Source organism: Haliotis rufescens, unplaced genomic scaffold (genome assembly GCF_023055435.1).
Source record: "Haliotis rufescens isolate VD_foot unplaced genomic scaffold, xgHalRufe1.0.p SCAF_57, whole genome shotgun sequence".
NCBI classification, from domain to species: Eukaryota; Metazoa; Mollusca; class Gastropoda; order Lepetellida; family Haliotidae; genus Haliotis; species Haliotis rufescens.
In genome coordinates, this window is record NW_025964301.1 from 2,591,513 (window position 1) to 2,616,561 (window position 25,049).

General features: G+C 41.3%; 1 protein-coding gene across 1 annotated transcript in view; it reads left to right on the forward strand.

The window, feature by feature from the left end:
* The window catches only part of LOC124137796 (somatomedin-B and thrombospondin type-1 domain-containing protein-like), a 101,512-nt gene extending 85,225 nt beyond the window's left edge, over positions 1-16,287 (forward strand). The window contains exons 3-4 of the mRNA XM_046504238.2: positions 8,719-8,842; positions 12,899-16,287. Coding sequence (XP_046360194.1) covers positions 8,719-8,842; positions 12,899-13,226 — 452 coding nt within the window. The 3' untranslated portion in view covers positions 13,227-16,287. The remainder of the gene's footprint in view (positions 1-8,718; positions 8,843-12,898) is intronic.
* The last annotated feature ends 8,762 nt before the right edge of the window (positions 16,288-25,049 follow it).

Below are 25,049 nucleotides of genomic sequence, written 5' to 3' on the forward strand. Positions count from 1 at the left end.
TAATTTGAAAGAGACCTGAGATGATCCGGGGCTAGAATAGGTCTTCAGCAACCCATGCTTGCTGTAAAAGGCAACTATGCTTGTCGTAAGAGGCAACTAACGGGATCGGGTGGTCAGGCTCCCTGACTTGGTTGATGTATGTCATCGTATCCTAATTGCGTAGATTGATGCTCATGATGTCAATCACTGGATTGTCTGGTCCAGACTCGATTATTTACAGACCACCATTATATAGCTGGAATATTGCTGAGTGGGGCATTAAACAACAAACAAACAAAATAATATGAAAGAATATTTATGTATAGGTTCTTTATATTTATATATATACAGGTCAATATGTATTGCAAACAGAATCAGTATTCTTTAAGTCTGTTTCTGAGCTCTTATTGTCTCAACTCTTTTAAATGTTTAGAAATGAAAATGAATCTTTGCCATTTTGTTTAAACATAACCAGCTAAGTTAAGTGGCCGCATGACATGACAAAAACATGCCGGTCACAAGCATTTGGCAACTGTACCAAAGATTACCTTTTTGCCAATTAAAGTATGTCAATCTTCCACTCCGGGGTGGCTGAAATATCAAATTTGTTTCAAGATGCATGGACTTTTGATGTCTAAATGTTTAGGTCAGCATATGGTGTCATGAATTTCCTCCACATTACTGACTACTATATGACCAACAGATTGCCTGAAAAGGGGTTACCGTATTTTTCATAATAAGTGCCCAGGGTGCTCTCAAAATTAGAAATTGGGGGCTCTTATTAGAATATTATTTTGGTGAAAAAAAACAGAGTTGAAAGATCATAAATTTCGTGGTTTATGACAGGCTGAATTGTTTATGTATGACAGATATATTTTTCCAGAATTTAATTGCCCATGATTAAGGGTGCATATAAAACACTAGTGCGTATTATACACAAATAAATAAGTCTTGTGTCCAACTAGCAAATACATTTGCAAATTTCGCCGTGGGCGCTTTTTACGTCGAATACGGTAAACCCAGCTCACCACTAGCCACAGGCATGTGACTTGCTCTGAACATTTGTTGTACAACACTATCAAAGTAACGCCATCCGAGTCCTGTCAATTATAATTTACCTCAACCTGAATGCTTTCCAAAACTTATTTCAAGTCACTGATGACACTTGAAGCAATATGTCCTCATCAAAGTCCCTTCCTTAGCAGGTTTGCTTTGCTGAAAATGAATTCTGATATGAACTTCTTTGAACTAGAAGAAGCCATGCATTCAGCTCCGTCGCCTGTTTCAAAGCTGTCAGAAAGTGTTGACAGTGCTAGCGTCCTCAAAGAACTGAGTTATTCATAAGTCATGAAACATTGGTCTTTGATTTCCTGCAGCATAAGTAACAAGCACCTGCCTGTCAGTTGAGTTTGACCTTGACCTTGACCTTTGGTGTCACCTGCCATTGCTTCCTGTTGACCTTGAGTGGATCACAAGAAATATGCCCTCCATCGTTACATCTAAAATTACAGTGTCAGGCAATTGCCATGCAGAGTTTGATCAAACCACCCACAAAGAAAGTTTTCTCAAAATTGAAATGTCGCATGGCGTTTTTCTGATTCTACAAAGGATGGATTCTCCCCCCATCCCCCCCGCACAGTTTTTGTCAAGAGACTTTCATTTTGAATTAAACACTGAATGTAGGTTTGAGATGAAACGGAAATATCCTGTTAACAGAGTCTGTCCATTAGTATTTCTATATTTCTTGTATTTGAGATTATTTTTGGGGTGATCACAGAGATGACTGTGATTCAATTATTTGCTGTTTGTGAAATATTCTTCATGAGGATTTCAGGTCCCGATCTCATTAAAATATGATCTTATTTCTCACTACCGCTAAACAAAGATCTGAGGACATCCTATTACGGGTCACGTCAGACCGGCCTTGCGCGAAGTTTGACCGACCAATGGAATGACCAATCAGAAGGCAGCTTTCTCGTTCTTTATGGGACTATTTTAAAATTGGCGACAACTCTTCGAAACATATTTTGACAAATTCTCGATTAAAAATTTGAAACCTGAACAAAAAAACATTCTGGAATCACTAATAGATGGTCTAGATTGTATTGATTCAGTCGTTAAACCTGTAACTATCATTTCGGACTACCCCGTGTTAAAGTTTTCGAGGATGCATGATAAGAAATCACACCCCGACTGTCACTTTCATGATCTGTTAAGCGACACTCTGATTGGTCGGATGAAAGGTCGTTCTGACGTGACCTCAACTGGGATGTCCTCAGATCTTTGTTTAGGGGTAGCGAGAACTAAGGTCTGATTTTAATGAGATTGATTAGGTCCCGAACACACTCTGGCAGAAAGATTTGTTGTTTCTTGTTAACACAACACCCAGCAATATTCCAGCTTTGTGACAGCGGTCCATATATAATTGAGCCTGGACCAGACAATCCAGAGATTGATATCATGAGCATCGATCCATGCAGTTGGGATATGATGACATGCATAAACCCATGGTCGTAGGTTTCTGCACATGGGACAGAACTCTCCACAGCGAGGTTTGTAAGGGACATTCACTCACACTCTAACTGGAAAATATAATATTACACTTAATCCTAGAACTGCTTTCAGTCTGCCTCAATGACTCGTTTTCAGAGTAAGATAAGTAAGAAAAAATACAATTATCATAAAATTTTGTCTATAACTTGCTAAATGTTTATCTTGTGACCCGGCAATGTTGACATTCACCACTCAATAAAATGTCAACTATGTTAGGTCTCTGTGTGAGATAAGCTTGTTATTTCAGAAGCTAAGACAAATTTCTAAAATCCAAAACTATTTGTACATGACAGTGAGGATTGAAGATGTTCACGCCAAGTCATAAACTTTCATGATCGGGCTTCCCTTGTATCTTCAAACTGTTTTGTCAGCCCATGCAATGATATCAGTCGTGCATCTGCCTATGTAATGGGGCATTTCATGTGTACTCATTTCAAATACTTTTGTGTGAGGCTGTTTAATGTCCCGTCCTGTAGGCCAGGGATGTTCCTCCCAAGTTATCACTCGTCATATCATAGGACACCTGGCATCGCAGGTACATCATGAATGGAGGCAGTCTCCATGTTCAGTCATATGAGGAGGATGCACCCGGTCACCTCTCGGCTTGCTGGCGTGAATACTGACATCTGCATCATGTTATACAAAATTTGTACCACCTCTGTGGTCTAGTGGTAGAGCGTCCGCCGGAAGGTCGGGGGTTCTATCCCCGGCCACGTCATACCAAAAGACGTTAAAAGATGGTACTTGTTGTTACCTTGCCTGGAACTCGGCATTAAGGGGCTAAAACAAGGACTGGTCGGCTCGGAGTCAGTATACTGTGTCTGAGTGGGATATCTCAGTGTGCTAGCACTATAAATTGGTATCAGTCCGGACTAGTACAAGCAGCCACACACACACATACACGTGCATGCACGTCGCTATATAAGTGCAATAATCTTGGATGCGACGTTAAACCCCATTTCACCTCACCTATACTTGATTTGTACCACCTCTGTGGTCTAGTGGTAGAGCGTCCACCTGAAGAACGGAAGGTCCGGGGTTATATCCCTGGCCGCGTCATACCAAAAGATGTTAAAAGATGGTACTCGTTGTTACCTTGCCTGGCACTCGGCATTAAGGGGCTAAAACAAGGACTGGTTGGCTTGAAGTCTGAATACTGTGTCTGTGTGGGATATTTATGCTAAACTGCGGCATGGTATCTCAGTGGGCTAGCACTATAAATTGACATCAGTCTGGACTAGTACAAGAAGGCACACACAAACAAACACGTGTATGCACTTCGGTATATAAGTGCAATAATCTTGGACACGACATCAAACCCCATTTCACCTCACCATAATGTGCAAAATTATTTGTCTGCAGGAGCACCCAGACATTGGGAAACCTCTATCGAAACATACTTTGAATGTTAATCAATAATTTATTGAGGAAGCAGAAATTGCATTGATGCAGCTTTAAAAATTGTTCCTGACAGGTGACATCATTTGCATAGTTATCAGATTGTGATATCAAGTTTTAGATTGGGTTATCACATCAATAACACTATACATTATATGATAAAAATATGATTACAGCCGTAACTTATTTACTTCAACTTGTAAAAAAGTTGATTTTCAGACCTCAGACACCCACTCTCAATATGAAAGTGATTAGTTTTATCTTCCTTCCAGCCGTTGAACTGCCCACAGTCATATCATAACTTGTTTTGGATTAGTGGCACATACAGATATATTGACATTTCCATGTGCACTTTTGAGGGGTCCTGAAAACCGGTCCTGACCTCCGCCATCTCGGTGTCATGTGCATGTTGCATGAATATGATCGTTGTTGCACATTTAATGCCTGTTAGTTATCGGTGCTCATGCTCAGTAAGTATGTCTGACAGAGTTCAGCACTTTCTGTGTGGTTTGTTGAGTGAGTGTGTGTGTGGATGACAGAGCGCTTGTGTCACGAGATAAGCATCAGTCTGTATCGATAACACAGGTCGGAGACATTCATTTGGGTGACTTGAATCGTTGAGTTCTGAATGGTGTGTTCAACAATGTCCCCTTGTTGGTGAAGACAGGTGAATGACAGGTTTTACACCTTCTGAAAGGGTTCCGTAGCTTTTAATAGCTTTTAGCAGCAGTGCAAAACAACTCGTGTCATTTGAATTTCTTTTGAGAGAAATATTTATTGTAAGGAACTACATTTTTTATTTTTCATTTCACGGGCCCACCGCCCCTACTGAAAAAGCAGCTGGAAAAGAAATAAATTAAATATAAAATATATATAAATTCCATGTCTACATCACTATCAGTGATTCAAGAAGCCAGCTGCAGCTTTAACTCCACAGCAGAATGACTTTCATATAAATAAATGACTGACATAGCTATTTATTTTTACTTTTATTTCGACCGACCTTGTGTGGAAAAGCTGGAATAAATCTGTGAAACATAAAATTAAAAAAGTGTGGCCTAAGGCGTTAGACATTATGAACATATGCTAGGTGTAGTGAGGTCCACACTTGGAGGGATGTGACTGTACGAAGCTGGTCTAGACTAGAACTGGTCCCGCTGTGCTAGGTGTAGTGAGGTCCACACTTGGAGGGATGTGACTGTACGAAGCTGGTCTAGACTAGAACTGGTCCCGCTGTGCTAGGTGTAGTGAGGTCCATACTTGGAGGGATGTGACTGTACGAAGCTGGTCTAGACTAGAACTGGTCCCGCTGTGCTAGGTGTAGTGAGGTCCACACTTGGAGGGATATGACTGTACGAAGCTGGTCTAGACTAGAACTGGTCCCGCTGTGCTAGGTGTAGTGAGGTCCACACTTGGAGGGATGTGACTGTACGAAGCTGGTCTAGACTAGAACTGGTCCCGCTGTGCTAGGTGTAGTGAGGTCCACACTTGGAGGGATGTGACTGTACGAAGCTGGTCTAGACTAGAACTGGTCCCGCTGTTCTAGGTGTAGTGAGGTCCACACTTGGAGGGATGTGACTGTACGAAGCTGGTCTAGACTTGAACTGGTCCCGCTGTGCTAGGTGTAGTGAGGTCCACACTTGGAGGGATGTGACTGTACGAAGCTGGTCTAGACTAGAACTGGTCCCGCTGTGCTAGTTGTAGTGAGGTCTACTGTATGCTGGTCTTCTGGGCTGACATCACTAAGCCTGTGTACTGGGTGTAGTTTATAAAGAAAAAAGAAACATTGAAATATCCATAGTTTGTAAGATGTTTGTGAGCTGTGGTTATGACAGAATCTGCAGCTTAGACTGCTGCTGAAACATGGCAGAAAACTCTTTGCACTTCATTGGTTCCACAATACCAACAGGACAAAAAGGCAAACAGGAACGAAATCAATATTGAAATGCCTCTAGTTGTGTTTAAGATGTGTCAGAGTCAGTGTTACACTATGGGAGGTACACCAGTCTAAGGCACTGCAATTCCCTGTGCAGAGTTGCAGCCCTTGGGCACACCAGAAACCTAAGATTGGGGGTTTGTATCGCCCTGATTATGTTTCTAGGTTTGTCAGCACCATACTCGTGCTCATGGTTTTCACCAAAGTAGTAAAAATCTGAGACCTGCATCACCCACCCACTTACATTGCTGATGACATATAGCAGAGAAAATTGTAAGCTGTCGAGTTATGCAGCTGAGATCGCTATCTGCAGCAAGCCAAGGTATAAGGTCATATGAAACCTCTTCCATCCTTAGAGAAAAGGCTGCTTGACGTGTTCATTGTGTAGAGCTAATGACCTTGTAAATACACCCCAACCTTTGCTTCTCAGGTGCTGATGTGTGTAATATAGCCACACACCTGATAAACCACAAGTGTTGTCATTCCTGGAGGACTTTGTTTCTCATTTTTCTTCCGGACGAGGGGACACGGGCGGCCTAGTCGTCTAAGGCGCTGCGATTCGCTATGCAGAGTTGCGTCCCTTGGGCACGCCAGAAACCTATGATTGTTGGTTCGGATCCCAGTTCACCCCCGATTATGTTTTTAGGTTTGTCAGCACCATACCCGTGCTCGTGGGTTTCACCAAAGTGGTAAATGTCTGAGACCTTCATCACTTCAGGCTTTCCTCCCTCATTAAGCTGACATGCCGTGATATAACTGGAATACTGTTAAAAGCGGCATTAAACCCAACTCACTCACTCACTTCCGTACGATGAACAGATTAGCCTTATCCTCCGTCAATCTTTGATCCAGGATGGATACGAGTTTGGCAGGTGTGGCTGTCTGTGGATTTCTTCTTATTTTTGTAACTGATACAATATTCACTTAATCTTTGTCCCTTTGCTGGTTTTATGGGTGATTTAATTGTTTGACTTGTTGTAAGGGATAGTGGGTGGCGATTGTTGTCTGACTGGCTGGCTACAGCCTGGATGTGTGCTAGCGGCCACCTTAGCGATAGACTTCATGTGTATTCAATTCTCCCTCACCTGAGAAAGTTAATGAAATATTGTCACACGATTTAACCCCCACGTACAAAAATGTAGTACATTGTTTGACAAGTTTGACCCTGGTATTACAAAGGTCATCGCCAGATGGGGACCATCTCAAAATGTAGTAATCAATTAAACAGACCTTGCTTCTCGGATAATATTGAACGGATTGTTTGTTTTGTTTGTTAAAGTTTGATAAATAATACTTTCGTGGTGAAATTGCACCAGATAGTTTTCATCGGAATGGGAGATAGGAGTAATGTTTTTAGAAGCTTTGAGACGATGTCTCTGGGGAAATACTGAAATGTGTCGATTGGCTGCTGTTGGATCTGTCATCAATGAGGTATACCAAGCATGTTTGTTCACAGATTTTCACGTTGATAATAGAAGCATGAATGTGAGGGATTCTGTCGCCATGTTTGACCACCAGGGGCACCGAGTGCACGAATCGGCTGACAAATGTGACCAATTGTAGCCATTCAAGCTATCACCATGTCAAACAGTCGGTCATGCCACCACAATGATGGGTTGGATTCACAGTGAGGCAGAATGACATTCACTGTTTGGGACAGATCGCACAATCACTCCAATCATTATCACCAAGACACAAATATGAGAATTATTCGTCCATATAGGAATGACCTAATGTTGTTGTTACTGACACGATAATTGTTTTATACTTTCAAGATTGACAAAGTTTGAAGGGTGGTGAAATTAGTTATTTAAGGCTGCAATAAATTAAGGGTCCAACTTAGACTGTTTGAGAACGTTTTTGTGTTTATGGAGGTGGACACAGCAGATTTGAGTGTACACCCCACTTTATATGTTTATACCTTCATTCAAACAAAAACATATTGAGTGAGTGAGTTTGTTTTTTCTACTTTTAGCAATATTCGAGCAATAACATGGCAGAAGACACCAAAAATGGGCTTCAGCCATTGTACCCATGTGGAAAATCAAACCTTGGCAATCCATTTTAACCACAAGGTTGCCCCCACTGTCTCTTCCTCCCTTTCCCCCCCCCCCCCAAAAAAAAAACAACAACAACAATATATTGAAGTCAATTCGTATAAATATATATAACAATAATAAATCAACAATAATAACGTCAGAAAAAAAAACTAATCTGTAACCAACAAAAAGAAGTCAATGACATTGCCCAGTGCAATAATGGCAACACAAGGTCCGACCACTCTTGTTATCCGCAATTCAGGAAATACTGTATTCGACGTAATTAGAAAAAGGGGGCTCTTATTAGAATATAACTTTGGTGAAAGAGTTGAAAGATCGTAAATTTCGTGGTTTATGCTGACAGCCTGAAATGATACAAAAGAAAAGTCTGTGCGTATTATACACGACAGATATATTTTTCCAGAATTTAATTGCCCGTAATTAAGGGTGCATATAACACATGAGTGGGTATTATACACGAATAAATAAGTATTGTGTACATTGATCAATCGGTAGGGTGCTTATTGGGATTGCCAATATATTAGCGCTTATTAGAGCAGGGCGCTTATTACGTCGAATACGGTAGTAGTCTCTAAGTGGGCATGGCCTAAAGTTTTTCTGTTTATTGAAACATAAACGCCAAAATAATTGGTGGTTAGTGCTTCTATTGACATGGAATCGATTGCAATTTATTTATTAGAGCTTGGGCAGAACCAATATGATTTCAAGGATAGCCAACAAGTCGCCATGTATATTATGAGTGTATAATGAATTTGTGTCTTCGGTGCATTTATTTCTTCATTTTGTTTTCAGAAACTGGCCGTATTTTGCCTGCTGCTTATGGAATATTCAGAACAAGTTCTAAGTATGACCCATGGAAGGGAATCCTTAAAAATTTATATGGAAGAAACTTCAACGAAATTCTTACCAGAGCAACGTAAGTAGAATGGAGTGAACATATGGTTAATAATGTGTTTTGTTTGTTTGTTTGTTGTTTAACGCCACACTCAGCAATATTCCAGCTGTATCATGGTGTTATTGTATTGTCATACAACAATTAAATTTTTCGAAAAATATCAAGTTTCTCAATCTCTGTTACCAAATGCAGAAGTATGTGTTCATAACATGATTGTGTGAAACTATGCTAGGTGTCTCCGGGAATGATATCACAGAAATATTACTAAAGGCAGCGTAAGATATTTACATTTTCTAAATAACACCCCAGTTGGGAAGAATAGCGCCTCAATATCTCATCTTATTGCAGACAAAGAGGTGGCGGGGTAGCCTAGTGGTTAAAGCATTCGCTTGTTACGATTGAGACCCAGGTTCATTTCCCACATGGGTACAATGTGTGAAGTCAGTTCCGGCATCCCCTGCTGTGATATTGCTGGAATGCTGCATAGTCATTCACTTACTCACTCACTCACTTCAACTCGTGAAGATTCGGGTTAGAAGAGGTCTTCAGCAACCCATGCTTGCTGTAAGAGGCGACTATGTCAGTCTCGCTGACTTGGTTAATGCATGTTATCATATCCCAATTGCATGGATCGATGCTCATAATATCAATCGGGCCGGTCGGGTAGCCTAGTGGTTAAAGCGTTCAATCGTCGAAAAGACCCGGGTTCAAATCCCGACATGGGTACAATGTGTGAAGCCCATTTCTGGTGTGCCCCGCCGTGATATTGCTGGAATATTGCTCAAAGCTGCGTAAAACCAAACTCACTCGCTCACAATATCAATCACTGGATTAACCAGTCCAGACTTGATTCTTTACAGACCACCATCAATAGAGCTGGAATATTGCTGAGTGCGGCATTAAACAACAAACATAATTTTCGCAGTAATACTTGAACCAGTTTACTGAGACCACGTAGGGAGATGTCGTGTAAACATTATTCAAGCTGACATCCCTGGAGGAAGCGAAGCAACCTCTGTAATGTTTTGTTCTAAAGTACACACCACTATTACGATGCCATATAGTTCTACAGATGGGAGAACCGTGAAGATCCGGGGTAGAATTGGTCTTCAGCAACCCATGCTTGCCATAAAAGGTGACTATGCTTGTCGTAAAAGGCGACTAACGGGATCGGGTGGTCAGGCTCGCTGACTTGTTTGATGCATGTCATTGATCCCAAATGCATGGATTGATGCTCATGATATCAATCACTGGATTGTCTGGTCCAGACTCGATTATTTACAGACTGCAGTCATATATCTGGAATATTGCTGAGTGCGGTGTTAAACAACAAACCAACAAACTACAGATGGGAAGTCTGAGAATTGAGACGCGTAGACATGATTTCTCAGTATGTGATAGAGTAGCGCCAAAAGTCAAGATGAATGTGACTGAATATTACAATAGACCCCCTAAATAATTGTTCGTTAAGAGTTCCACCTGAAATATATTGCCACCAGTAAGTACAGAACCACAACGCATTTAGAAATGTTAATCAGTATTTGAACTTGAGAAACTGTCAGGTTTGTGAAAGAAGTGCTCGTGTATAATTATTTCCTTTCGCGGTAATGCGGTCATCAGCAAAATCATGGTCTAACATATATTTTGTACTGCTGGCAGACCTATCAGACTGCAGGATTACAAAGATGTCATGATAGATATAAAAAAACAGGTAGACAATCAACAAAGCAGGTAGAAAACACAGGTAGACAATAGACAGATAACCGCTAAACCATCCTCAACATGACACTGATAAGATGACATTAGAAATTGACACTAGTCCTTGTCAAACTGTTCAATAGTTAAGGTATGAGAATCATCAGGAATAGTAGAAATTTGCCGTTTTTAAGGGTTTTGCAAAATCTTATCATCATAAGGACTAGTGGACTAAATTGTTCGTTTCTAGCACTGTGAGATGACATAGGTTCTTTCACATCAAAATGTTAAGCTGAGAAGAAACGAAAAACACTGAAAAATTATCATCCCTTTCTGTATGGAAATAGCAGGCTTGTTTGATGTTTGCAACAATGTACATCATTTCACATAAACATAGTGTTTGCTGTAGCCAGTTGAAACTGAGGGTTGCTCCGAAAAAAGGTTAAAAAACAACACACCAGCTGTTGGTACATCCTAAACTTAGACAATGCCGGTATGGCTTTCACCTTTGTACGAAACACAGTAAGTCTGGCTCAAGGACTAAATCTGGTTAACTTCCCTTTCTTGTGGAGTGTCCGTGTTTGTGTGTCAAGTGAGTTTCCAGAATAGCGACCGTCATCTCCTATAGGACACTGACCGAATAGGCTTCTCACACCAACCTTGTAAGACCAAAAAAGCAGATGGGGATAAAACGGGGCAAACTTAAATATTTGTTCTCACAAGGCTGTGGTTTCCTTCGTGTTTATCTTGAGAAGCCCATCATTGTCATGTACAGCGATGAAGGCATGTCCTTTTAATATTGGCGAAGACAGGCATGTTCCAATGCTTAGGTTATTCTGCAGGCTTTTGTATCATTCGTCATGTCTGCCTATTACGCGGTTAGCAAAAATTTAAATGGGCGTCTATTGGATTAATTTTGTTTGAAATATCTGAATGGTGCCTGTCTGTTGATGTGTTGCACGGTTGCTGAAAGTAAACACAGAAATGTGGTTTGTGTAATCATGTGTGCAGCAGTGAAAGGTTTGTGCTTGTCATAACAGCTTGAACAGGGAAAGGGCAGCAATTATGGATGGCACTGTTCATGCACACACCCTGTTGGTAACTGTCACACGTGCATTTAAGGGGGACTGCTCTCTAAGTAATTGGCTGTACCAGGAAGAGTTGTTATTACTGTACTGTACTGTACTGTCGACTGTATTGCCAACTGTAATGAAAAGAGGACTGAATTTGAGAGGAATGGGCTGCACCAGCAAGATTATACATGCTGGTGAAAAGGTTGCAAGACTGCAATGGGTTTAACTGTGAGATGATAGGCTGCAATACATTAAACTGCAAGACAATAGGCTGCAATACATTAAACTGCAAGACAGTAGGCTGCAATACATTAAACTGCAAGACAATAAATAGGCTGCAATACATTAAACTGCAAGACAATAGGCTGCAATACATTAAACTGCAAGACAATAGGCTGCAATACATTAAACTGCAAGACAATAGGCTGCAATACATTAAACTGCAAGACAATAGGCTGCAATACATTAAACTGCAAGACAATAGGCTGCAATACATTAAACTGCAAGACAATAGGCTGCAATACATTAAACTGCAAGACAATAGGCTGCAATACATTAAACTGCAAGACAGTAGGCTGCAATAAATTAAACTGCAAGACAGTAGGCTGCAATAAATTAAACTGCAAGACAATAGGCTGCAATACATTAAACTGCAAGACAATAGGCTGCAATACATTAAACTGCAAGACAATAGGCTGCAATACATTAATCTGCAAGACAATAGGCTGCAATAAATTAAACCGCAAGACAGTAGGCTGCAATACATTAATCTGCAAGACAGTAGGCTGCAATAAATTAAACTGCAAGACAGTAGGCTGCAATAAATTAAACTGCAAGACAGTAGGCTGCAATAAATTAAACTGCAAGACAGTAGGCTGCAATAAATTAAACTGCAAGACAGTAGGCTGCAATACATTAAACTGCAAGACAGTAGGCTGCAATAAATTAAACTGCAAGACAGTAGGCTGCAATAAATTAAACTGCAAGACAGTAGGCTGCAATACATTAAACTGCAAGACAATGGGTTCCAAACTGTAAGACAAAAAATGCAACAGGTTAAACTATTAAGACAATAGACAGCAATCAGTATATCAGTCTGTGCGGTTGTAATCATTGAATGGTTGGATGAAAATCTTTAAAAGAATCGATGACTACCTAACTTCATTTACCTGGATGTGTTGCCAATAACACAGATATAAATATTGATATTTTTTTATCATATTGTGGCCTTGTATCTACAATGTCGTGGCCTTTCAAGTTTACATGTTTCATGGTATTCCATTTATTCATCTGACGCCTTGCATTGCAGCTACTGTGCCCACTTCCTGGTGACAAGCTCACGCGCGGCTTGCAACAGCACTGAGAAGACCCAGAAATGGGCCAGGTCACTCAACAAGGGAGCCGAGGTTTGCGTGGAGTGTCAACCGACAGCCATGGACCGAGAACGCGGCACCCGTTGCATCGGCCACGGAGTGATGAACAAGCTGACTCGATGGACCGCCATCAACGTACCTCACTGCAAGGGAGAATGGACCATGACCGTGGAACACAAGCCCTGCACCTGCGACCGTGACGAGGACCCCGATGATGACCCCGCAGACAGAGATGGACCCACAAAAAACTTCATCTTTATTTAGACATCGCGGAAACAATGTCTTAAAACCAACCACCATCATCAGACTAGATCTGATCATCTGCCACCAGATGGCGTTGTCTTATCTCAAGGGAGACAAGTCTGCTCGCATTTCACACCTTCCCATAATTCCTGTATGCAGGAAGTACAGACAGAATGAATGCTATACCACTTGGTGTCTTTGAGCACTGTAGATTGTTTGTATAGAACTGTGGACTGTCTAGTGTAGCACGCTCTAGTGATTCACACACTATCATGTATAATACATTATTTTAAACAGGGACATACTATTGTAATCATTGTACAGCATACGTTGTAGCATCTGTCCTTCAGGGCAAACTTTGAGACCTTGCACCAGCCTCCCTGGAAGAAGCGTGATGAAGATCAGTATCAGTTGTCTCATGCAATAACTCCACCTAGACTGGTGCCATGTTGTCGACCATTTGGGCCCATGGACCTAGCTTTTCTTTGAAATTCATGCTTTAATGGAGACAACCATCTTCTATCAAGAACACAGAATTTGCAACCATGAAGCAGATTTCCTACAGAACAGGTCCTTTTAGCTACAATCTAGGATTATTGGCCAGTATTTGACATAATGGTACAGTACTTTTTGGTCCCCTGTAAACATGCTTTTCAATAGTTTGTCCATTATAATAAGGTGCCAAAGCTGCGAATTTCATCCCACAGTATGGTTGCATAGTTAATGTTGCGAAACATTTCTGTTGCTTCCTTCCTAGCTTCCATTCATGCATAAATCCAGGTCTCCTTGTTTGCCTCAGGAGTCTTTGTGTTGAACAACATAAGATTACATACTGAACACTTAGTTTCTAGTTTACAGCTATATACCTTCATACTGTATGGTCCGTAGCAACCTGTTGCACTGTGTGATTATTGACACTACTAGCACCTATTTGTTAAAGTTTGTGAAATTCAATTCGACGCTGATCTTTCCTTTGGATCTCAAGTCAAATAGTTCATTTTAGTCTACTAACAAGTGAAAGTGCACATCCCCAAATTGTTCCATTGGTTCAGTGTGTAAGATTGCTGGATTCCTATTGATGACGTATTAGACAAGCCAGGCTCCCATCGGTCTGTTCACATATATATGATATTCATATCTTTACATTTGGTCCAAATTGTTTACTGATACACTAACAGTATGAATATTAGGGAATGTGGAATATGTAAGAACTGTCACAGCCAGCTTGACCTAGGATTCCAGGAATCGGTGTGTACCATCTTGTACCACCCATTGCACCCAGCTTGTACCACCTGTGTGTGTGATGTATTTGGTAATGATGTGTTACAATGTACTCATTGCAGCTATTTATTGTTTAACATGTTTAACATATTAATCAACCCCGTCATTCTAGTGCTGTATGTACAAAAGCCGACTTTCTAATTTTCTACAGGAAAATGTGTTGTCATTGTGTTGTTCTTAGAATACACGTTGGTGTGCTTACGATGTCAGGATATTTGAATGCATTTGGGAATATGTGAGCGTAATGGTCTAGAAAATGCTGTTATTGTCACCAATTATATTGTAATAAGCCCTATTTTCAAATATTTCAAACTTTGTTCTATGAACACTCTAATTGTATTGAAGCCTCAGAAAAGGACTTAATTGAAAATATGAATGCGGTGAACTGCTTAATCACGGTATAGGTCATTTTGTTAAGCAATCATGTCTGTGTATTGTTAACATACATTGTCGTCCACTCTAAGGAGCATTATCATATAGTATTAGTCATCCTGTCATATTAGCTCTGTGTGGTATACGCAATATACACGTCAAGCTACAATCTATTGTAAATATGCACAGCTGCTAAAGGAATGGTCTCTGAAATTTATCTTGCAAGTGCATAAATACCTTTGTGAAAGATACTGGTTATACTCAGGAAAGATGGAAGAGAATACTGTTCCCTTTTGATTTGTTCACGGCATCAGGTCCATCGCTATGTCCCAGAAATCCTTCAAAAGCTCCTTTCCAGGCTACTGATACTCATCAGCTGAAAGTGTACGTAGGTTTTGATGTGTGATTGGTCTTACATGTGGTGGAACACTTTTAGTTTATACATTTTCAGATAGTGGGAGACGTTGAAAAAGATGCATGAAAGCATGAAAGAGTATGGCACAGGAGTCAGCCCTGTCTAACACCTATTAGTTTGTCAGTATTAGCATGATATTGAGCTTAATTTTCGGCATTGTCAGTTAGATCTGTACAAATGCTTCAGCATTGCACGCTAGTGTATTATCAGGCAACATTTTATTATTTATATCTGTTACAGAAAATTATAATTTTCACCTCAAAGTGAACACTGATCAAAATGGTGCTGAAAGGTCATGGCAACATTTAAGTTGCTATGGTGACCAGCCAGTCACATGATTGTTTCCATGGTTGCCATGGTCATGTGACTTCCATGTTTACATGTCCAGTCTTTGATGAAGTCATGTGTCCAGTGGCAGATTGAGGGGTCATCAGTCATGTGATTGGGTTTTCCATATTTGGTAGTCCACATTCGTATTGCAGTGGGGCCAAAATCTTTTAAATGTGCTTCAAAAATCTCTGTAAAGTCATATTTTCGTAAAGGAAATGTAGAAAATGATTAAGTATCATTTGCATTCTAAGATTTAATTAACATTCATAATTATAGCAGTTAATTGAGTGCTTTAAACTGAGTAGAAGCCCATATTCAAATGCATCAAACTAGTTACTGTTGGTCAGATTAAACCTATTGACCATTGTGTAACCAATGTTCAAGGAAATCTCCTAGGTTAATAACATAATTATCCTACATTAGATGCCCTTGTAGCCCTTTGTACCTCTTGTATATAATATTATCTACGCATTTCCGTTCATTACAATTATATGTCAGCATTCATAAGTTTTAACTGTACAAATTATTTTTAAACATAGATCAACATCATCATGTGTTGATAAGTAATGAATTTTTAGACTCTTTTTATGGCTGTTGCAAAGTTTTGTATTTCACAGCATTTTAGGCCAGTGTATACACAAGGTTTACATGTGGAGTTTGCCTAAAATAAACACTTTCTTTGCCTGTGTGAGCCATGTTGTTTTTCACCATTGCTTTTTAAACTGTGAGGATTCCTGGACAGAATATTATTATTATTATTATTAATATTATTATTATTATTATTATTAACTTGGTATTTATATAGCGCTAGTTTCCAGACTGACTGCTCAAAAGCGCTCTTGAAGCTCGCATAGTTGGTATGGCTGTATATATTTTGCTGAACAAGTGTGTCTTCAGATGTTTTTTGAAACTGTTAAGTTCACTGAGCATTCTGAGTTCTTTGGGCAGGGCGTTCCAAAGAAGAGGACCAGCCCTTGCAAAGCAGCGATCCCCGTAGGAGATTGTTCTTGATGGTGGCACTTCAAGCAATGATTGATCACAAGATCGCAGGGTTCTTGTTGGCTGGTATTGTATGATGAGATCCTCCAGGTAGCTGTGCCTTGAACACAAGAACGAGAACCTTGAACCGTATTCTCTGTTCTACTTTAAGCCAGTGTAGACCTTTGAGAATCGGTGTGATGTCCTCACAGCGTTTTGCTCTTGTGATCAGTCTTGCAGCAGAGTTTTGTACCCGCTGAAGCTTTTGGATCAGGTGTTTTGGTAATCCCACCAGGAGGGCATTGCAGTAGTCAAGGTGTGATAGCACGCACGCTTGTACAATAGTAGTGGCTGTCTTGGTGTTAAGAATAGTCACCAGGAACCAAAAGGTGTTGTTAGAGGCAACTAATTAGATATTATTTTTCCTTCTTTATTCATCTCAGCAGCATTTTTATCAAATTGTGGTACATGGTATTTAAGAAATGTACATCTTTTCATACATATAAATTCAAACTTTATAGTTTGGATGGTTGGATTTGTTGACCTGGTTGAATGTGTGTCATAGTATCCTGACAGCATGGCTCGTTGCTCATAATATCAATCACTGGTTTGTCTGGTCCAGACTCCATTATTTACAGACTCAGTGCGGTGTTAAACAACAAACAAACAAACACCATGCAGCGGGATACACTTCATATATTCTCATTGTAACTGTCAAAAGAATTGCAGAAGCATCTTAATCTACAAATTCAAATAGGCAGATTGGGTAGGTTAACTGTTGGTTTCCTGCTGAAGACCTGTTACAATGTTACTTGATACCTCATGTCACAATGTGGAAAGTCCATTCTCCTTGTCCCTTGTAAAAGCAGTACATCCCCATCCACCTCACCAACCCCTTATCTGGGAGTAATAATCCTATTTTGCCATAGAAGCAGGGATGTCGGTGAAATAATAGAGGATGCTGATTGGCTACCTCACCCAAATTGTCCAATTGTTTTCTTTGTTTGTGAGGCAGCAAGTAGCAGTGTGACATCAAACATTGTCTGAAATAATTGAACATTCATTGTTCATGACACGTCTCTTTACTGAGCTGATGTCTTCACTGCATGAGCTTGGGTAGGGTGCAGAAAAACTCAGTAACAAACGGGATTCGAAAACTCCATCATTGGTTTCTGGTGAACCCAAGGGATGCAACTCTGCACATCGAATTTCGGCGACTGGGCTGCTGGTGTCGTTTAAAGTAGGTACTTATTGTTTCCCTGCCTGGCGCGTGGCATTAAGGGGATAAAACAAGTACTGGTAGGTCAGTATTCTGTGTCTGAGTGGGGTATCCGTGTCAAAACCGACATTAGTCAAGACACACAAACCTCACTAGAAAAGAAGTTAATTGACTTTTGCTTGCTCCTAACATTCCCTATCTCCCCGAGGCAAGAGAGTTAACTGATTATAAAAGTCCAGTTTCCACCCTTGCCGAACCTGGCTTGAATTTTCAGGCTCGTTCATAGCGCCACCAGTGGCTATTACGAGTTATGTCCCATGCCCCTGCTATTGACCAATCAGACTCCACCTCTCATGTCACTTGCAAGTGCTGCAAAGAAAATGGCGGCGTCCAGTCAAGACAATCTGATCAATAATCAAGATCTATATTGTAATAAAACGAGCCTTACCTCGCTAAGTGCATCAAATCGCTTGAACACCTTGATCACCTTGATCAAAAGCATGAAAATATATGCATAATATTTGTGGACGCACAGTTGGCGGTATAATGCTTTGCAAATCCTTCAGTCGACCGAAATCCATGTTGTTTACGAACCGAATGTCTAGTTCGTTACGCGATTTTTATTTGACTATGCACCTTGATTTATGACATGAAAAGATTTGCAAAAGTTATGTCGACGCCCAGTTAGCGTTACACATGCTTTGCTAATCCTTCATTCGACCGAAATCTGCACGTTGAAATCCATTTTGTTCGGCAAGGGTGGAAACTGGACTTTTATAGTCAGTTAACGCCCTTGCATCGGGAAGATGGGACACACACAAACATCCATGCACGTTGCTATGTAAGTGCAATAATCTTGAACGCGATGGTTAAAGCTCACCTACACGTATTGTTTCGCAACGTGAATTCTCTGCACCAAAACAAGGCGTCATTGCAGGTTCTTCACTGACGTGAAAGACTTCCAACTAGGGCGTAAACCTTGATCGGGCATAGGGCAATAGTGTTTGTCAACGAAACATGTAACACAATCCATATTCGTCCTTGTAAGTACATGTATTATGTTTATGCTGACAAAAGCAGGAAACACGGGAAACAAAGTGTCACGTACTCCCGATACTTCACCCTTCCATTCCCATCAAGGGTGACGTCCATTCTTGGTGTCCCGCGCTCGAATATTGTTCAAAGCGACATTCAATATGGCAAACCCGCTCACCCAACCACTCTCTCACTCGCACTTAACGGCTCCAGCACTAGACTGTGATTTGATGCAATCTATTCAAGAACAAATAAGTTTGAAATAAACGACCTTCGAAAAAACAAAACAAAAATTAAAAAATAGACGTTCAATACACGGACAGATAATGATGACAAACGTCATTATAACAAGAAATAAGGCCGCAAGAGAACAAATGCGCCCTTTCTATATACTTCAGCCAAGCGCACTTTGCAAGTTTGGTCATTACTCTTGGTTGTATTCCCTATCGGCGGAATGGCTTGTTTTTACTTCATAAGTATTACACATGCAGCTTTATTCGTTGATTAATCATCGCTATTCTTCGTGATTCTACTTAAAGTGACGAGCACGATAAGACACTAGCTACGTATGGGACACCTGGTAACTTTTTATTTACAATGTCGGCTAACTAAGCTTTTATTACTGCCAAACGCCGTCGGTTCCAAATTAAATTTCCGAATATCGAATTTTTAATTACAATAGACAAATACGTAATGTTTTTTCTCCGAAATATATAGAAATTGGAATTACGGCCTCGCCAAAGGCCTCAGATTTTGCACCATGCCGGAACTAATAATCTTCTTCGTAGTTCGTTGGTTATTTCCTAATCAATTTTCAAGTAAAAATCAAAATCAGTTCAGTTGAATATTTTCATATCTCACCAACTGTTCTAAAATGTATTTGTAAGCTTAAATTGGACTATTGTAAATACGTTTGGAAGATCTCGCTAGGGTCACCTTCTGGAACAGGTCCACGGCAACCTATGCTTGTTGTATGAGACGACTGACGGCGTCGGGTGGTGACTTCCGATCCTGCGTTTCGCGTTCATCATAATATCAGTCACTGGTTTGTCGGGTCCAGGATGGATTATTTGGAGTCAAATTAAAAACTTCACATTTTTAAAAGTAATCCCATACATGATATACAACGGACAAATGTATCAGAGAAGGTAATTTTTAATCATTAATGTCCAAAGAAGGATTTTAATTAACGGTAGTAACCATAATTTGGTATTCGGTAATAACATCAACAGTTTAAATAAAATAAGTCCCAAGCACGAGAATCTGATGGCACACAAGTTCAGTAGCTTGTATGGCCACCATGTGCGTTGACAACTGCCACACAACGCCTACGCATGGACCATGTGATGCTTGTGAACACATGATTGGGAAGACGACGCCATTGTTGCTGCAAAATGGTGCCAAGATCTTGCAAATTCTGTGGTTGGTTCTGGAGAGTGCGCAGACTTCTGCCAAGAGCATCCAGACGTGTTCGATGGGATTGGGGTCGGGAGACCTTGATGGCCAGTCCATGACAAAATTGCTGTGTGGGGTCTGGCATTGTCGTGTTGGAAGATCAAACCGGGTCCATGTGCTGCCATAAAAGGCAGAAGTTCTGGTGCCCGTACCTGGTCGCGGTAAGCAGCAGCGTTGAGGTTGCCACGGATGACAAGAAGCATTGCCACAGAAAGCACCCCACACCATGACACTTCCGCCTCGAAATCTGTCAACTTCCTGTACACAACACTGAGCGTAACGTTCATGACGGCGCCTCCACACCCTCGCCCTACCATCAGCAAATCGAAGATTAAATCGGGATTCATCCCTGAAGATGACTTGATTCCAATTCCTCTGAGTCCATCGTAAGTGTCGCTGTGCCCACAATTGACGTTGACGTCTGTGTAATTGAGTCAGAATCGGCCCGCAGTATGGCCGTCGTGCTTGAAGGTGAGCAGTTCTCAGACGGTTTCGAACAGTTTGCGCACTCAGTCTACCCCTAAACATTTCATTTCTGGTTGATGTAGCCGTCAAAAATCGGTTATGGAGGTGACGTAAGACAACCTGACGATCCTCTGCATGTGACGTCAGACGTGGTCGACCCGGCCGAGGGCGATCAGCGGTGGTACCCGTTTGCTGTAGACGCGTCTGTAAATCATAAACAGTCCGTCGACTACAACCCATCGTCCTTGCGACTTCAGCTACGGACGTTCCCGTCTTCAACATGCCGATGGCACGTTCACGTTGCACATTTGAAAGACGTGGCATGACAAATGACTGCTAACAAGTATGGCTGAAAACACGTGCGGTATTATGGCCACGTGACTAGTTGCACGTGAAAAACCACTTTTGCCACTTTAGTGCTGTGCACATGATTTTGATCGATTCACCTGCACAAAAACGGGTCTTATCTGAAGACAATACGTGGCAATTACTGTTTAAATACACAATAAGGGCCCACAATAACTGCTCAAAATGTTAAAATTTTAGGATTGTGAAGTTTTTAATTTGGTTCAGTATATATTTAACACACCAAAAAAAAACATATTTGCAATTTGTATAAACATTATACTGCCAATATGTTCAATGTTTTGACATGATACATATTTTATATCAACAGATTGGTTTCGGAAATGATACCGACAACATGTGGATTTTATGTCTAATTCAACGTACACGTCAAGTCAGCCAAAGCTTGTCTGGGACCTAGCCAATCAAGTGCCTCGTCTGTCACATTCATCTGTCGTCTGCGCCAACTGTCTCGCCCTTGCAACCCCACTTCCGGTCTGCGTGCTTCGACTGTATTTCCATCCCGGAATTAATTACATCGTCAACACCAAACAGAAATAATGCATATTTTGGGTCGCAACCGCAAACATTTCTAAAGTTCATATATGCATGAGGATGTTTGGATACCAGGCCCAGCCCGCTGACTTGTCTACTATTTCACCTCCCAGACTCGGTTTTCCACGAATTTAGCAACACGTGCACTTATAGGGCAGTTTGGGGGTAATTGCAGTTATGATTAATCACATGTGGAGACTTGGGCTATTAATCACACAAAGCTGCAGTAATTCTTTAGGCACAAATTGTTCAGTTCCACTTGATATGTGATCTATCAGGATCTATCAGGATTCTTCCTAACCGTTTTCAGTCTTAATCTGGAACGAACCTATGAATGATGTAATTGGGTAAAGTAAGTAATATCAATGGCGGTGTCGAAAGTTAAAGGATGGGCACAGATGACCCCGTCGTCAAAGGTGCTGCAATTCGCCCAGCGGAGATGTGCCCATGCGTCCTTTAGGGACACCGAACTCTATTATAAGGCAAAGAAAATAGTCTTGGTTCTCAGGCACCCCCGCATCATCAGAAAGTCCACCGCACGTTTCGTTTCTTTTTTCATTTTCTTTCAAAGAAAAAGAAGTTGATAGTACACAACTGTTTATTTGATTAGATGCTAGTTTGAACAAGCGAAAAAAACACCGCCCACCCGCACTAAATTTTCAAAAGTCATTGCCTGAGAACCAATTCTGTTCTCTTTTTTTAAGCCTAAGGGTTCTCAAAAACCAGATTCGCCCTGATTATGTTTCTTGGCATCTTCCCGAGGCAAGAGAGTTAACTGTCTATAAAAGTCCAGTTTCCACCCTTGCCGAACTAGGCTGGTATTATGGAGTTATATTTTGGCTTGACTAACGAGTCTATGCATAGTCCAATCAAAATCGCGCACCGAAATCGAAATCCGGCTCGTAAATTGTCATGCAGAGTTCGGTCGATTGCAGGATTTGCAAAGCATGTGCACCGCCAACTCGTTGTCAACAGATATTTTTCAAATCTTTTCAAGTTTTTAATCAAGGTGCTCACATGACTTGATGCACTTCGCGATGTAAGGCCCGTTTTATCGCAATATAGATTTTGATTGTCAATCAGATCGTCTTGTCTGGGCGCCGCCATTTTGTTTGAGACAAATGCAAGTGATACGAGAGGTGGAATCTGATTGGTCCATAGGAGGGCATAGAAGGGACATAACTCATAACAGCCACTGGTGGCGCTACGATCGAGCCCAGTAATTCCAGCCTAGTTCGGCATGTTAACTTTCTTGCCTCGGGAAGATGGTTTCTTAATTTCTTAACCATACCCGTGGTTGCAACAAAATGTAACAACCGCATACTCATTGTCCAGCACCCTCAGCAACCTGTGCTTGTCGTGAGATGTGACAAAATGGATCGGGTGGTCAGGCCCGGTTTGTTGATTTATTGCGTGTCTTCGTCCCCAGACGGCATGGGAACAACATACCAACCAGCCAATATAACCTCGATCGGCCAGCATTTGCTGGCATCCATATTGGATGTAGTTTCGTGCACGTGACTATCACATGACACTGTACATCCTGGTGGATCTCATTTAACTATTCCCGTTTTCATTGTCGCCAAATCAAAATGGATACGAGAACCTGATTTGTAATCAGCAAAAATGGACGCCATCTTTTGGGAACCATATGTGGTTGGATCTGGGGTTTACAGTGAATTTATTTCAACACCATTACATATCCAAGGAATTATGTATGTAGGTAGCGAAAGAAGCCGAGTGAATCCGAATGTGTTATATGCTAATGTTCCAATGGGAATTGCGGAGCAAGTGGGTTCCAAGCATCCTAAGCATATGGTTTGTTTGTTTTTTAAGGCCACGGGTAACAATATCTCATCAATATGTGCATTATCGAGTTTGGACCACACAACCTAGTGGTTGAGGTGAGGTGAGGTGAAATTGGGTTTAACGTCACGTCCAAGATTATTGCACTTATATAGTGACGTGCATGCACGTGTATGTGTGTGTGTGGCTGCTTGTACTAGTCCGGACTGATGCCGATTTATAGTGCTAGCTCACTGAGATACCATGCCGCAGTTTAACATGAATACCCCACTCAGACACAGTATACTGACTCCGCGCCGACCAGTCCTTGTTTTAGCCCCTTAATGCCGAGCGCCAGACAGGGTAACAACAAGTACAATCTTTTAACGTCTTTTTGTATGACGCGGCCCGGGATCGAACCCTGGACCTTCCGCTCTCCGGGCGGACGCTCTACCACAAGACCACGGAGGCGGTCCCTAGTGGTTGAAATTATGAGTTTGTTTGTTGTTTAACGCCGCACTCAGAAATATTCCAGCTATATGACGGCGGTCTTTAAATAATAGAGCCTGGACCAGACAATCCAGTGATTGATATCATGCGCATCGATCCACGCAATTGGGATCGATGACATGCATCAACCAAGTCAGCGAGCCTGACCATCCGATCCCGTTAGTCGCCTCTTTCGACAAGCACAGTCGCCTTTTACGACAAGCATGGGTTGCTGAAGACCTATTCTACCCCGGATCTTCATGGGCCGGTTCTATTGGTACCGAGTGTAGCGTGTAAGTACCCTGGTTCCTGGAACTTGGCCATGTAACCCTGATAAGCAAAGCACATGTCCCAGACATGCAATGTAACACTGACAAATCTAAAGCAATTCATCGGTACCTCGGCTACACCAATACCAGATGAACGCCATTTAACACTACAGTGATAGTTGGTCTGGAAGACGCTGGAAGACGTGTAAAGTTAGTCACAGTGGTATCATTATCAGCGGACAGGAGCAGAAAAAAATAGAAAAATACAAAAAGGTCGCCCACATCGACAGCGCACTGCACACTCAGACAGGCAAATTGTTTTCTTGCCAAGAGAAATTGCTGAAAAGAGTAAGTAAATGCGAAAAAAGTCATAATTTCCCAATGATAATTTCCCAAGTGACCGCCATTGACTTTCATCACCGTATGGAATGGCTATTTTTTCAAAGACACGTGCAATTTGAGGACATGCTATTGTCTGATGTATGTTTTGGTCAGACAGAAACAAGTTATGGGTTTCATTGCTTGGTGATGTGTGGGAAAAGGCAACAAACAAATATTTCAGTGGCTAATGGGTTTAACTTTGAAACTCTGTGTTGGGTCAGCCATGGTATAGGTGAGGTGAGGTGAAATGGGGTTTAACGTCGCGTCCAAGATTATTGCACTTATATAGCGACGTGCATGTACGTGTGTGTGTTTGTGTGGCTGCTTGTACTAGTCCGGTTTATAGTGCTAGCCCACTGAGATACCATGCCGCAGTTTAACATGAATACCCCACTCAGACACAGTATACTGACTCCGAGCCGACCAGTCCTTGTTTTAGCCCCTGAATGCCGAGCGCCAGACAGGGTAAC